The sequence below is a fragment of the Cryptomeria japonica genome, chromosome 11, assembly GCF_030272615.1.
Source record: "Cryptomeria japonica chromosome 11, Sugi_1.0, whole genome shotgun sequence".
NCBI lineage: Eukaryota > Viridiplantae > Streptophyta > Pinopsida > Cupressales > Cupressaceae > Cryptomeria > Cryptomeria japonica.
The window spans coordinates 563,306,905-563,321,404 of NC_081415.1; the positions used below are offsets into that span (position 1 = coordinate 563,306,905).

General features: G+C 36.2%; 1 protein-coding gene across 2 annotated transcripts in view; it reads left to right on the top strand.

Annotated features, from left to right (window-relative positions):
- The first annotated feature begins 4,202 nt into the window (after positions 1-4,202).
- The window catches only part of LOC131080108 (acyl-CoA-binding domain-containing protein 3), a 46,931-nt gene continuing 36,633 nt past the window's right edge, over positions 4,203-14,500 (top strand). For both annotated transcript variants that reach the window (XM_058018205.2, XM_058018206.2), the window contains exons 1-3: positions 4,203-4,817; positions 5,672-5,829; positions 6,037-6,122. In XM_058018205.2, coding sequence (XP_057874188.2) covers positions 4,286-4,817; positions 5,672-5,829; positions 6,037-6,122 — 776 coding nt within the window. In that variant the 5' untranslated portion in view covers positions 4,203-4,285. The remainder of the gene's footprint in view (positions 4,818-5,671; positions 5,830-6,036; positions 6,123-14,500) is intronic.

A 14,500-nucleotide genomic window follows, 5' to 3' on the forward strand; every position in this document is an offset into this window, starting at 1 on the left:
AATAATAAAACTAATTGTAATTATGACATATGTCATACAATATGACGGGTGTCAATTTTAATCATAAGGTTTTTTTAATCATGTATATCTATCAATCCATTATGTGAGTATAAATACGCCTCTCGACATTATAACAATAATTTGATACTATTTTTTTTTTTACTTTTTAAGGAGTTTAATAGAAATATAAAAATAAGAATATATTAAAACAAAATAATTTAATATTAATTACAATATAATAATATAATATTTTTTTAATAAAATGATGAACAAAAATGATACCTTTCAAGGTACTTTATCTATATTCCATAATATTATTAGACTTAAATTATTATCAAGCCATTATTATGTTATGATATTGTAATTAATATTAAACTAGTATCTTTGAGAAACAAATATGTAAACAACCTTGAAGATAAGTAAAAACAAATCAAATATAATTTTGCCTTATACATTAAGACAATTAAAAACAAGTCAAATCCAAATTTTCTTTATACATTAAGACAATAAAAAGCAAATCAAATCTAATTTTTGTTTTATACGATGAGTTTGCTTTATTTATTTGAGCTTTAAAGCAAATCCAATTTCTACTTTATATGGTGAGTTTGTTTTGTTTAAAATTAGCTTTTTGTTTTTTCTTGTATAGATTGTGTTGACCTCCTATTAACCTCTCCCATTGTAGAACACTTATCGATGTAATAATTCTATTAGCTAAAATATGTATATGATAACTAAAAATAAAATAAAGAAGAAGATCGCACTTGCTCTAGGCAACTTCAAATATTTTTTTAAACTTAGAGTTAGCTACAATCTATGACTTTAGAAGTTTTGTTGACCTAAGTTTGGCTATCCTTTGTATGTACAACAGTGGTATGGTTGGAAACTTTGACAGTTTTATTTGCACAAATAGTTTTAGTTGTTGTATTGTTGAAAACCTTGTTCTATGTATGACTATTATAACTGATCTTTTTTTAACTCAACAACCTTTGTGCTGCCCATCTTCTTTGTAATTTTTTATGCATTAATTTAATAAAAAAAATAAAGAATTTGACCAACAAAACTATAAGTATCTATATTTATTAACCATTGAAAACATTATACATTTATTGTGAAAGGTTTATATTAAACCAAAATCAATTTGACAACTCAATTGAAATAAATTGAAAATGAAGACACCTACTCCACCAAAATCATTTTAAACATAATAATAACCTCATCTCTATTGACATTTAAGACATTGCATTTAGGAGAAGCGTACCAGTAGCTAGTATAGCCAACTTCACACACCCACAATCTTGAATGGACATTGGATTTCAACAATTTTTTTTTATTGTCTCTGTATTCAGCTTAACTACTTATATTTATTGCTCTAGATTTTGGGTAGTAATGGCACACACTATGAGATTTGTTATGTGCACAAGGGTCAAAAAGTGATAATTTCAAAGTGTCGCTCCATACCTACTTAAAGATGCCCAAATAGTCGTGCATTACAACCACCTAAAAAATGACCAATACTTATGCACAAATGGTATCAGTAAAGTTGCATGACTATGAATCCTCCAATCGAAGTCCAAAGATTCTAATTGCTAAGAGTAAAGTAGGCAGCTATTACATTTGAAATTTATTAATGGACTTTTAGTTATCATTTTTTTAAATTTCTTTAAAGTTAGTAATTGAAAAATTAAATGAGCAAGAAGTGAATCATTTGGTTATTAACTCAAGGGCTAAACTCTTCTCTTTGAATGACAATAAAGAAGCAATTAAAAAACTTGTAGTTGGTAAAGCACGAGACATAGACGGTCTACAAGCAAAATACTTAAAACGAGGCTTGGAGGTCCTCACTTGACACATCAAAAGGATATTCAATGGGGTCATTCTGGATGGATTCCCAACAAATTAGACAACTAGTGTTTTAATCCCTTTGTTTAAAAGTGGAGATATCAACGACCCTTCAAAATATTGCACCATAATGGTCAATCCTCTTTTTGGTGAACTTTTTGGGAGCATGATAAAAAGACATATCGATATGTGGGTCGAAAAGGAGAAAAAGAGGGCAAAACATTCTACCATTGATCATTGCATTACATTTAGACACTTGATTGAAAAGGTTTGGGATAAACAGGGAGGTGAAGTCTTTTGTTGCTTTGTGGACTTCAAGAAAGCTTTTGACACAGTACTAGAGGCAAACTATGGAGTAGAGTGGAGGCATTGGAAATTCCAAAATATTATAGGGTTGCTGTCCATAGGTTGTATGATCAAGTTTGGGCCAAAACTTGAACCAAACAAGGGTTATCATAATATTTTGGAAGTGACAAATTGGGGTCAAACTGGGTTGCCCTTTATCTCCTACTTTATTTGGTATGTACATCGACAAATTAGAGGAATGGATAGACAAGTTTGGTGGCAGTGGGGGGGTCTATTTGACTAGTTATGTAATAAAGTTACTTTTATATGTAGATAATCTTATTTTAATGGCAAAAACAACTCATGATATGATGGAACACTTGAAATCTCTTGAATTATTTTGCCAAGAGGTAGGAATGCAAGTGAATACTAGCAAGACCAAGGTCATGATATTTACTCTGAAGAGAAAGAAAATCCATAAGGAATTTATCTTTGATGGCAACCCCTTGTAGGTGGTCAATGATTACAAGTACCTTGACCTTGATTTTCAAAATAAAATCAATTGGGAAAGATGTAGAGCTAAAAGGATACGAGGGGGATGTAAAGCCTTATGTTCATTGCAGATTAGGTGTCAAAGAGTTGAATTATGGGATTGGAAAACTAAGAAAAATCTTTTTGAGTTGCTAGTGGTTCTGGTGGTACTTTATGGATGTGAAGTTTGGGGTAGCAACACATCAGCAAATAAGTGGAGACAAATAGAGAGATTACAAAAACACTTAATTGCAATTAGTCTCAAGAGAAAGTCCTCTATGTCTTGTGCGATCGACTTGGTAGAAACTAGGGCCTTTCCGGTTGAGGCATTAGCTATGATCTGGTTGCTAACCTACTAAAGAAGATTAGAGAACATGAAGTTGCATCGACGACCCAAGATGGTAGTAGTAGAGGATTTAGACAAAAGGAAGAGTACGTGGATGAACAAGTGGGGTATTAACATAAAGGAGTGCCCCAAAAACAAAGGGGAAATAAAAAAGTACGCGCAAGGAAAATTCAAAGAAAACATGTGGACATGACAACTTGGGAGGAAACAGGCATACCATGTCAAACATTTTAATCCCACATTCAACCATACTCAAAAGAACTACACAGGAGTGAAAATAAAATGGAAGCAAAAATGTTAATGGCTCAGCTTAGAACTAGTTCGCATTAACTCAAATGTGAAACTAGAAGATGGATGATACCTAAAGAAGAATGGACATATAGAAAATGTTGTCATTGCACCCAATATGTGGTGGAAACAAAATGACATTACATTATAGAGTGTTCAACTTACAAGGATATTCAGAGCAATTATATTGAGACACTAAATGTGAGCACCTTGGCTAAACTATTTGAGAAAGAAAGGATAACAAAAGTTGTCGACTTCTTGATCAAGATACATAGTAGAAAATCCAAGATATAGAAAGAAAAAGAAATTAGGTAAAAAAGGATTACCGGTCTCTTCTTCATGGTCCCTTTATGTTTATCTGATTTGCTTGTTATTTGTAAATCCCATAAACTATTCGACCTTGTAAACGTCATTAAAAACAAACTATAATTGCATTCAACTATAATTGCATTCAACTATAATTGAAACATGAATGATTAGTGGTGCTCTTCTCCATAAAAAAAATAGAATCATTCAAAACTTTTTACTAACGAAGCAATAAAATTCAATCCTTTTTTAACCATTGACATACACTTGTCTATCATCCCCTTCCCTAATGGTGGGAACACCTTAGCGACAAGGGAAACATTTGTAATGCGGGGTAGAATAATTAATTGAAGTCGCAATCTAAATGAGTTGACAAGATATTAAGGCAAAGAGAATATGAGAATATACTATCAATCAACTACGTAATTGGGCCTAAGATTCACTATACGAAAGAAACAGCTTAACAATTAAGCAGTCGTTGGGCCCACATTGCATGTCATGAAAATTAAGACTATTCGTGCGGGCGGGCCCAAGAGAAAATCAGTGTCGGTGAAAAGGGATATTCGCAGCACATTGAAACCGAACTATAGCTTTTATTCTCTATTAATTAAATCGCGCTAACGAAGTCATAGAAGAAAGCTGTGCAAAATTTGTAGTTGCAGGCCCTTTGAATTTGATCAGTTCATTACAATGGAAATATGGCAGGAGCTTCTCAATTCTATTCTATTTGCTCTCCTCTCTGCTTTTTTGGTTGCCAAGCTAATTGCGCTCGTTGTTTCGTTGAAGTACCAGGGATCGAATCCCACTATAGTCTCCTACGAAAATGAAAGCTATTTTTCAGAATTTCCCTGGGATCGAGTCCCCGTGTACGAGAATATAGATGCAGAGCACGAGCTTAGCCCGGAGAAAGAAAAAGTCCGGCAAATCCACATAGAAGATTCTGTTTTAGGAGGCATGCCTCCAGGGTTTTCGCTGCAAAGTAATGAATTCTGCGATCGGGATGAGAAATGTGAAGATAATTATTTAGAGGCTGAAGACGAGGTTATATTAGGAGAAAAGCCGAGGGAAGTGGTTTCTCTAATGGAAAATGTTGAATTCTACTTTTCGGACGAGATATCCAAGAAGAAAGTAGAGGACGTTTCATCGCACGCGGGACTCTTAGTGAAAGAGGAGGTGGAAGAAGAATATTTTGCAAGGGATATCCAAACAGAAGAGAAGAAAGGTAGGGTATTGTAGCACTTCAATTGGAGTTTTAGTATTTCTCTTTTTACAGTTACGTTTTTATGATTTTGTTTTTTAAACATGCAAAACGTGGGACGCTGTACAATATACGTAATGATCCTTGTACGACAACTTGTCCAATTTTTTGGGGTAGTTATGATCTGTCTTTTTGAGGTGGGGAATTTGAATCTGGATCACACTCTCTATCCTTGTTTTATTACATATTTAGAACTGAATTTCCCATGTGATCATAACCGTGGTGAAATTGAACAAACTAAACAGGGAAATAAGAATATAAGGCTTTTACAGTCCATGAAGTTGATGAGAAAGCATATGGGAAAAAAACTGTGTAGAAGATTTTGTATCCACATTTCAGATTATATTCTTTGATCTATCACCACTCATCATTATCCAGATGATGAATATGGAGTGTGATCTAATATGTTAATGCAAAATCTTTTAGACAGTTTTTTCAAAGAGCTTTCTACTCAAACTGGGAACAACTAATTCTATTGCTAGTGACGAATCTCTTGTTAATCTCTTGCTTTTTAAAAATAATATTTGAAAGTTGTGCTTACCCCAGTTTTATTACATACTTTTAACTACTTTTGCTATTTAGCGATCACCTTGGTACAATTGAAGAAAAACCAGGGTATGTTTAACTCTATAGTTACTGACGAAGTTCTTGTCAATCTATTGTTTATTTAAACCTCCTTTTCAACTCAAACTGAAAGTGAAAGCAATTCAAAATCACCTACTCAGGAATTTCAAATCAAGCACAAGATTAACTATATTGTCATATACTTATGTGTAATATCAATTTGAACTAATTTTTTTTGAAAACAAATGAAACAGAGTTTAGAATAAATGACTCGAGTTTCTTAAGCGATGAGGATGAGTGGGAGAAAGTGGAGAATTCAGAGTTTGATGAAATCTTTGGTGAAGCGGCGGTGTATGTTTCATCCATGGCTGCCAACCTGTCTCAGAAGATTCCAAACGAAGTCCAGATCAGAGTAATTTTGAAGGCTATTCCTATTGTCAATTGGCTGTTTTTCCATGCCTTTAAAATTTAGATTCGCTAATTAGAAAACTCAAAAAAATGGTTGCGAGGATTTTATATGTAGTTTAAAATCTTTTTTAAGAAAAGAAAAGATTCATCAGCAGTTCTATATGTGTAAAAATATCTCCATTCATTAAAAGTTTGTCTTGTTGAAATGCAGTTGTATGGACTGCACCAAATTGTCACAGAGGGGCCATGCAATATTTCCCAACCATCACCTCTGAAATTGGATGCTCGGGCCAAATGGTATTTTTCCTATCCCCTTTCTCCTGATCTTTTTTTCTTTTCCTTTTTTGTGCTTTTCAAGTATTTCACAAGTAATTTTTATTTTATATTAGAGATTATTCTGTTCTTTATACTTGATCTGTGCTTTTTGAGTTGAGAATGCGTTAGAAGGCATTGCTGTTTGATGTTAGTTTCTAGCGTGAGGCAATGGGCGAAATTCTGGGGTTAACTTATTTTTTCTTGGTAAATGTTAAATGTAGTTATGTACTTTTGTTAACTTCGTGTGCGGATGTGCTTCGATGGTATTCTCATATTTTTAATATGAGATAAAAATTGACATCATATTTGTTCCACCTATGTTTGCTCCCTGTTACCATTACAATAGAATCCCTTGATCAATGTTTGAGGTCAATTGTTGGTCTGGAATAGAATTCGATATTTTTAACAACATATCATTCAAAAACCTTCATGGATTGGCTATCCTATTGTGTTATAGTCCTGCCTGTAAACAGTCTCTATGCAAATTTACAAGGATACCATATAGGGAAACATTGTATCACATAAATAATAGTCTTACTCCAAACAGGTCAAAATGAATTGGCATCATTCCTCTGGTGACATATTCTCTCTGTTCCCAGGAACATAGTTGAACTACTCGTCATTAGCAAAAACTCGCCAAGGCCTGAAAAAAAAAACTCAGCAAAAAACTTGGCCAGTACTCAGCAAAAAACTCAGCAACTTAAAAACACGCTTAAATTTAATTAAAAATGAATTTTTTTTTCCAAAATTCAATGAGAAGATGCATCCAATGAGTCAATAAATGAGAACACAAAAGAAACAAGGCGAGTCTAGATATATTTAAATGCAAAGTGGGTACAAAATTGCATCCTCATGAGGAATGCTGATGGCTGGAAACAAAATAGTAAATAGTTTTTGTAAAACTAAAAGTAAATACATCATTACAATTACATCTTCCTCTTCCCATCTCTAGTATAAACTGGGGGAGAGGTAGCCGTAGAAATAGAGGGTCTAGTCCTAGAAGTCTGCTGTGGCTGTGGGTGTGGCATGACTCATGAGTGTGACTGTGCCTCCTCGCTTGATATGTCTGGCTTAGGCTGTGGCTCGTTCTCCATCTTGGATGAAGCTATGTCTCTACCTGCTCCTGGCACTGGCAATGACTCCTCATCCTCCTTAATGTCATCCAACGTGAAACCAAATCCACCCCCCTCCTCCTCCATAGCCTACCTCTCCAAATCAGTGATGTCATCCTCTGTAAACATGGAGGCTGCTCCTGTGATGTCCAATCATTGTAAGGATCTATACTATCCAAGTTAATTGGACCACTTGCTGCTTCCTCTACCTTCCTTACGCGCAATTGAAGATTATATTGCACAAAGACAAGGTCATTGAGGCATTTCTGCGTTAACTTGCTCCTCTTTTTCATGTGGATGGCTCCAAACAAGCTCCAGTTGTGCTCACAATTGGATGAACTACAAGGCTGACATAAGATTCTGAGGATTTTTTTTTGAGATTTGGGGCATTTACACCCCAACTTTGCCACCAAGCATCTGCAAAACAAAAAAAATTGAGGAGTTAGAAAGCAAAGAGAAAAGCGAAAACATAATTTATCAATTTATCAATCACTTTAGATCCCAAAATCCAAATGGCAAATGTTATACTTGGGGTTTGAGTGGTTCTTCCTCTTATGGCCAGCTTTGAAGAGAATAGCTTACCCCTTGCTTCTTCATAATTTTGGAGTTCGGCCACAATGAGGTCTCTCACCTCAACCTCGGGTATCATCCTCTGATGCATGTAGTGAGGCCCTCCATGACATCTCCATTAGGGATCTGAGTAAGAACCCCCGAACTTAAAACGAGGGTTGAGGAAGTATCCTGCTGCATGGATGGGTTGGTGGAGCTGATTGTTCCACCTCTTATCAATAATTTCCCAAATGGGATCAAATTTGAGTCTATCCCCCTGTAGTAATTTTTGATAGACTCCTTGGCCCTATCCATGGCCTCATAAATATACCCCATTGGGGTTTTATCCTCATCTACTAAGCAGAGAACTCTAACCAAGGGTTCTGACACCTACAATTGAAAAATACAAATTACAAAATGATTAATTAATGAAGTTACAAATTAGTAATGAGAGACTTGAATCAAGAATAATTAAAAATTCAAGTTTTGAAGTTATCTTCACAATCTTTGCAGCCCTTTGTGCAAAATGGTTGTCAAAGACTATGCATGCAACCCCTTCTCCTTCAGCCTTCTTTGAATAAGGTGAGTCTAGCCATGCTTGACTCACAAACATGACTCACAAACATTTGTTTCAAAGAAGTCAATGCAGCAAGAATGCTTTGCAACGTCAAGAAAATCGTGCAAACCTTGTGACACCGGCTCTCACCAAATCTCTCCCTTGGGTGTGCTCTCTCATCAAATGTAGAACCCAAGGGTGATTGTAAATATATTTCACGATCCTCCTTGCATCTTCCACAACTGGAGTCACCCAATCAAGTTTTCCTATGTCCTCCAAAAGAAGGTCAAGGACATGTGTTGCACAAGGTGTCCAAAAAGAGTGGGGTGTCTATCTTGGAGGACTCTACCTGCAAAAGAAGAAGTTATTCTTAGGAAAGATACAACCAAGAAAAACAAAGCCACAACAAATGAAAATATTGCTAAAGGTGATAATTCAAAAGGATTCTACCTGCTGCCACATATGCTGTTGCATTATTTGTGATGATTTGCACCACATTCTCTACTCCCATCTCCATGACAATGTGCTCCAACATTCCAACCAATGTTTCTGCATTTTTCACCTTACTGGAGGCATCAACCAATTTCAAGAACACAATATTGTCCTTGCAAGCAACCAAAAAATTAATGATGGTGCGGTTTTTGCCATCTGTCCACTCATCAGAAAGAATGGTGCAGCCATATTTTCTCCTTTGGTCCTCCACCACTTTTTTTGCCCTATCAACTGCATTTGTGAGCAACCTACAAGAACAAAGTGAAATTAGGTGTTAGTACACGATTTTGATTTAATAAACAAGAAATCTAAAAAACAATTAAAAATGAAATCAAGTGGACTATTTACTAATCTCCCACTCAAATCCTTGCGAGAAGGGGCCTTGTACCCCTTTCTTGAAACTGTCTTTGCGATCACCAAATTCAGCCAATAAGGATTGTCTACCACATTGAATGGGATGTTGTTGAAGTACCAAAGATCAGCACATGTAATGTCTCTTTTCTCATGTGCCTCCCTATTCCATCTAGTGGCCTCTAATGGTGGTTGTGCTCCAGGTGTGTTCCTGGGCACAAAATAACTACCTATGGACTGTGTCCTTGATGGTGATGCAACAGTGCCAAGTACTCTACTATAGGAAGTAGAAGTGATGGGGGAGGTGGTGCTGGGTTTGCGGATACGTGGGCCACGACGAGAGCCCACTATGCTCTGAAGTGCTTCTTCTTCTTCTTCTTCTTCAATGTCAATAGAAGCACCTTGAGAATCAGCTATGGCTGATCTCATGTCTAGTTTTTCCCTCCCCCTTTGCAATTTCTTCTCCTCCCCAACTGAAAGTAGGGCATTCATTTCTCTTTTTATTTCAGCAGTGGTCCCAATGCATTCTCTAGCATCATGCTTGTCTATGCCTGCAAGGTGGTATTTGAGGTGGTTTATGCCTCCATGAAGTATTTTTTCACATTTTATGCAAATCATTGTCCCAGGATCCGGTCCTTCATAGGCACACCTCCAAGCCCTATCTCAGCACCTTTAGGACATGTGCCTACATATCCAGATGGGCATGGTTCTAGTGGCCAATTAGAATTTGCCATAATTAATGGTTAGTTAACCTAGACATACAAAGTGAAAAAAGAAAGTTAATATTTTAGTTAAACAATTTAGCAAACTATCTAAATTAGTTGAAATAATTTTAGACATCATTCAAAGCTTAAAAAAAACAAAAAAACTATTAGGGTTTGATTTTTTTTGAAAAACTAGAGATTCCTAAAAAAATAGTGAAAAATTCAACAAAACTTGTCAAAAATAGTGTTAAATCTTGTTCCAATGACTCAAAAAGATTTTTGACTACTTAGGAATGATTTTCTATTCATCTAGATGCAACAAAAAATAAATAAAATGTTTTTAAAAAGAATAGAAAAAAAAAGAAAACCTACCTGGCAATCTGATTTTTCTTGAAAAACCACTTCAAATCCACTTGAAATCCGCCTCAAATCCGCTTCAAATCGATGGAAATCAGTAGTCAAGTGTTTGGAAGAGTTTTTTTCCCCCTCTCAGCAAAATAGAACGTAAGAAATGAAAAATAAACTTGTTTTTTGCCGTTTTTTCTCTTTATTCCCAGATGGCTGAGTTTTTAGCACAGACTCGCCGAGTTTCTGCATCGAGTTTCAGTCACAAAAACTCGCAAAGTATAAAAACTCGGCAATTTTTCAAAACTCGCTGAGTACTCAGCGAGTGTTCCAACTATACTTAGGAATATCCGGGGAAAAAGTTACATCATAGATATGCTTTAGACTTGCTCAAGACATATGGGAAGTGATGGGCACCATTGAATGGTTCCTCGTGGTGATTTGTCTAAATCCACAAAGAGGATACATCCAAGGAAAACACTGGAATGTATCAGTGGTACATACCTAGTTCAATCAAGTAGGAATAGGTGGGTGCAATGGATTTGCAATCCTAACCCTAGATAGTTTCATCCTTTGTCTATAGTTAAATTTCACTCTTTTCACTAACAATGCTTTTGATTTCGATTGGACCTCTCAACAACATACGCACATATGGTTTTTAATATACCTTTGTTTGGAACATGCTTAAATATTTTTTCTCTTGATTGTTAAGGTAGGATAAGGGCCTACCCCCCTTTTTTATCAATTTCAAAATTGAACAAAAGAATTATGCTTTAGATCCATAAATTGGGGAGCAAACAAGACAAAACCAAACTAGAACTTTTGCAGCTCAAACACTGTAGAAGTTTTAGAGCTAACAAAGAGAAACTGAGAGGCTGTAGAAGATGCTACAAAAGGTTGATGAAATGAAACCAAGATTTTGACGAAGATGCTAGATGTTGCTTACAGTGTTTCTGGATGTTAAAAATCTTGATACAGTCAAATCCAAAAACATTGTAAGCAGTACTATGGATTTTGGAAATACCATGATTGTTAATGCTAGAGATTGCAAAAGTAATACTAGAGGTTGTAGTAGTTGCAAGTGACTTACAATAGGCACCACAAAGTACCACTCAAGGACGCTACCCAGGATTTAAATAAAAATGAAGAGAACACAATCCTCAAGATTGTTTAGTAGAATGCTTTCTTCTACTTTTGGTGAGCAGGGCACCCATAGTCCATTGAGTGCCTTTATTGACTGAGTTGTAGCCTTTTGGTTGTAGTTTTCTTGCTCGTCTTCCTTCCTTTCTGCTTGCCTTTAGCTCCACAATTCAGTTTTGATATTTTGCTTGTAGTTTAGGAGATGGTAGTGAATATAGGGAGCTAGACCATATCATTTTCATATTCAAGAAGTCCAACATGTCAGATTCCTTCTCATTAGTGAGAGTTTGAAGAAAGAGATCCTTGTTTTCCATAATCTGTGCCATACAATGTCAATATTCCTCCTCTTACCGAGAGCTGATTTATGCCAACAAAGTCTTCTCTTTGAGCTTGTTGGCTCCGGGCGGAGGGTGCAGGTGTGATTTGATCATTGGTATCCAAATGGATCTCAAACTGGATAGGAGGCTGTTGGAATGTGTCTAGTGTCTCCCCTCGAGATTTGTGACATGGTTTAATAGCCTCCCATAAGATTCTTAATTGGGATGGTGGCAGTTTCTTGAACAAGTGCATCTTTTGTGAAAAATGGCTAGCTCAACTACCTACAAGTGGTATTAGAGCAGGGTCGTAGGTTCAAATCCTCTCAAGTAACGCTAAGGGGGAGATTGTTGGAACATGTCTAGTGTCTTCCCTTGGGATTTGTGACATGGTTTGATAGCCTCCTGTGAGATCTTTTATTGGGGTGGTAGAGGTTTTTTGAATTGGTGCATCTTTTAGGAAAAACCACTAGCTCAACTCCCTACGGAGGCTATAAGATTTAGCTATGGAGATAGCCACCCAAGGCCAAGGAGCTTAAAATGAGAGAATAATTCTATTATAACAAACAATGGAAATATAAAGTGATGATTCTAGATTAGATACTCATGTGAGAGAAAGGGGTGGGTATTTAAAGGATACACCACCAAGAGATGTGAATGTACAACTAATGTGGGATAAAGGAGATGTAGAGACATGCATGTACAACATCTCCACCAAACTAGGAAAGTACAAATAACATAATGTAGATGCAACTTACCTTAGAAGGTACCCACCTACCTAAGAAAGCTTATCCTATCCTAATTGCATAATATGCAATAAAATAAAATTATGCACCAACACACCCCATGAACATAGCTTAGGTGGGTAGGAAAGATAGTTGGATGGGTCGTGACGAATGTGTAGCCATGTAGACAATGTGCCTCTCAATGAATTGGGAAGTATAAAACCTCACACAAGGAAAAACTCCCCTAGAAAGAAGACCCCCCTAAGAAAAGGGAGAGAATCCCCCATAAATAGAGACTATGACACTCCCCTCAAGGTGTAGTCTCCCGCTTCGATGTTAAATGCTCAACATCCAATGCTAAAGAAAACTTATGATTGCTGGACAACATATCTCCTCTTAAGAAGAAATAAACACAAAGGTGTATGTAGGATATCTTCCCATTCCTAAAATGAATGAGTGAAGAAAGATTAGAAAAGGAAAATCTCCCCTAGAAAGAAGAGCCTCCTAAGAAAAGGGAGAGAAGCCCCCATTAATAGAGAATCTGATGCTCCCCTCAAGGTGTAGTCTCGTACTTAGATGTTAAAAGCTCAACATCCAATGCTAAAGAAAACCTATGATTTCTGAACAACATTTCTCCTCTTAAGAAGAAACAAACACAAAGGTGTATGTAGGATATCTTCCCATTCCTAAAATGAATACAAGTGAAGAAATATTAGATTGTATAATGTTCCTAGAAATTTCTTATGTGTTGCCATGTCATTATTGAGAGGTGCTACAATCAAATTAGGAGTCCTTGACCTAATTGAAGAAAGTGACAAGCTAGAACCTTGTGGATTAAATGTAGGACAAGATTTAAAGATGATGTAGAAATAGTAGCTATGATAGTTATCAAAGAGGATGTGAATATCCTCAAGGGGGTCCTCCATATTCGCACAAAGGGACACACAAAAGAAACTTGATAGATGTATCGAGTGCTCATCCCATGGAGTTGCCTTTGGGAGACAATAAATGTCCTACTAAACCAAATCATCAGAAGGCATGGGTGAACCAAAATTGGATCTGGTAGAAGTGAGGAATGAATAATATTGAATGTTAGGACATGTCTCTTGAACCTTGGTCAATGAAAGGACTTGAAGTTTCAAATGACCATATTGTCTCCTCAAAAGTCTCCACACTAGATGCTTGAGTGTGAACATTAGTTGAAGGAATGTTAGGTGCAAAATGTGAGGTGTACAATGTAAGTCCCCGTCTAAAACACTAAGGATAAAACTTGACATAACAACATTTTTTTTTTAACAAAAGTAATAACAACAAAGATGCAATACAAACATGGCGCACTTGCACTACAACGTGCACACAAGTCTTGTGCAAGACACAATGATACAAAGGTAATGATAACAAGAATGATCTCATCATTGCATAAGCAAGGTGGCACCCATGAAAGACTTACCAATCATGAGATGAAACCACCATGATGAACCTATGAGAGGGGAATGATTCCTAATGATGATTAGGTACTATCCTACGATTGTGTTCTCTCATGAACCCAACACTAGGGCAGAATGGGGGAATCATCAACCTTCGATCCACACCAAGACACAGTTAAGAGATCTTACAATATCCACATAGGCCCACACAAATGGTGGAATGACTAGGAGCTATTAGAGCTCCACTAGATGATACAACTAACCAAGGCTAGTGTTGGTGTTTGTTTTATCATCTACCAAACATTAGAATAAAGTACCCAAAGATATATTTACCCTCTCTTGAAAAGTCACTGCTTATGCTAAGATTGCTAGAAGATCATATGATGATTCCAAGGTTTCTTTTGTCGGGTCTTGACGTGTGGATAAGCTCAATGGATGTTGTGATTTGCTGGTAATACACAAAGGGACTTACGCTTGAACGAGTAGTCAACAATTTTGGGACTTAGATGGATTTGTCAATTAAAGCTCTCTTTCTTTCTTTCTTTTTTAATTTTTGGGATTTTTGAGGTTTAAGACTTTCAAAAAAAAGGACAAAAGGGATAAGGGTTGAGAAATCTACTCTATTCCTATGAATTCCAGAGACGG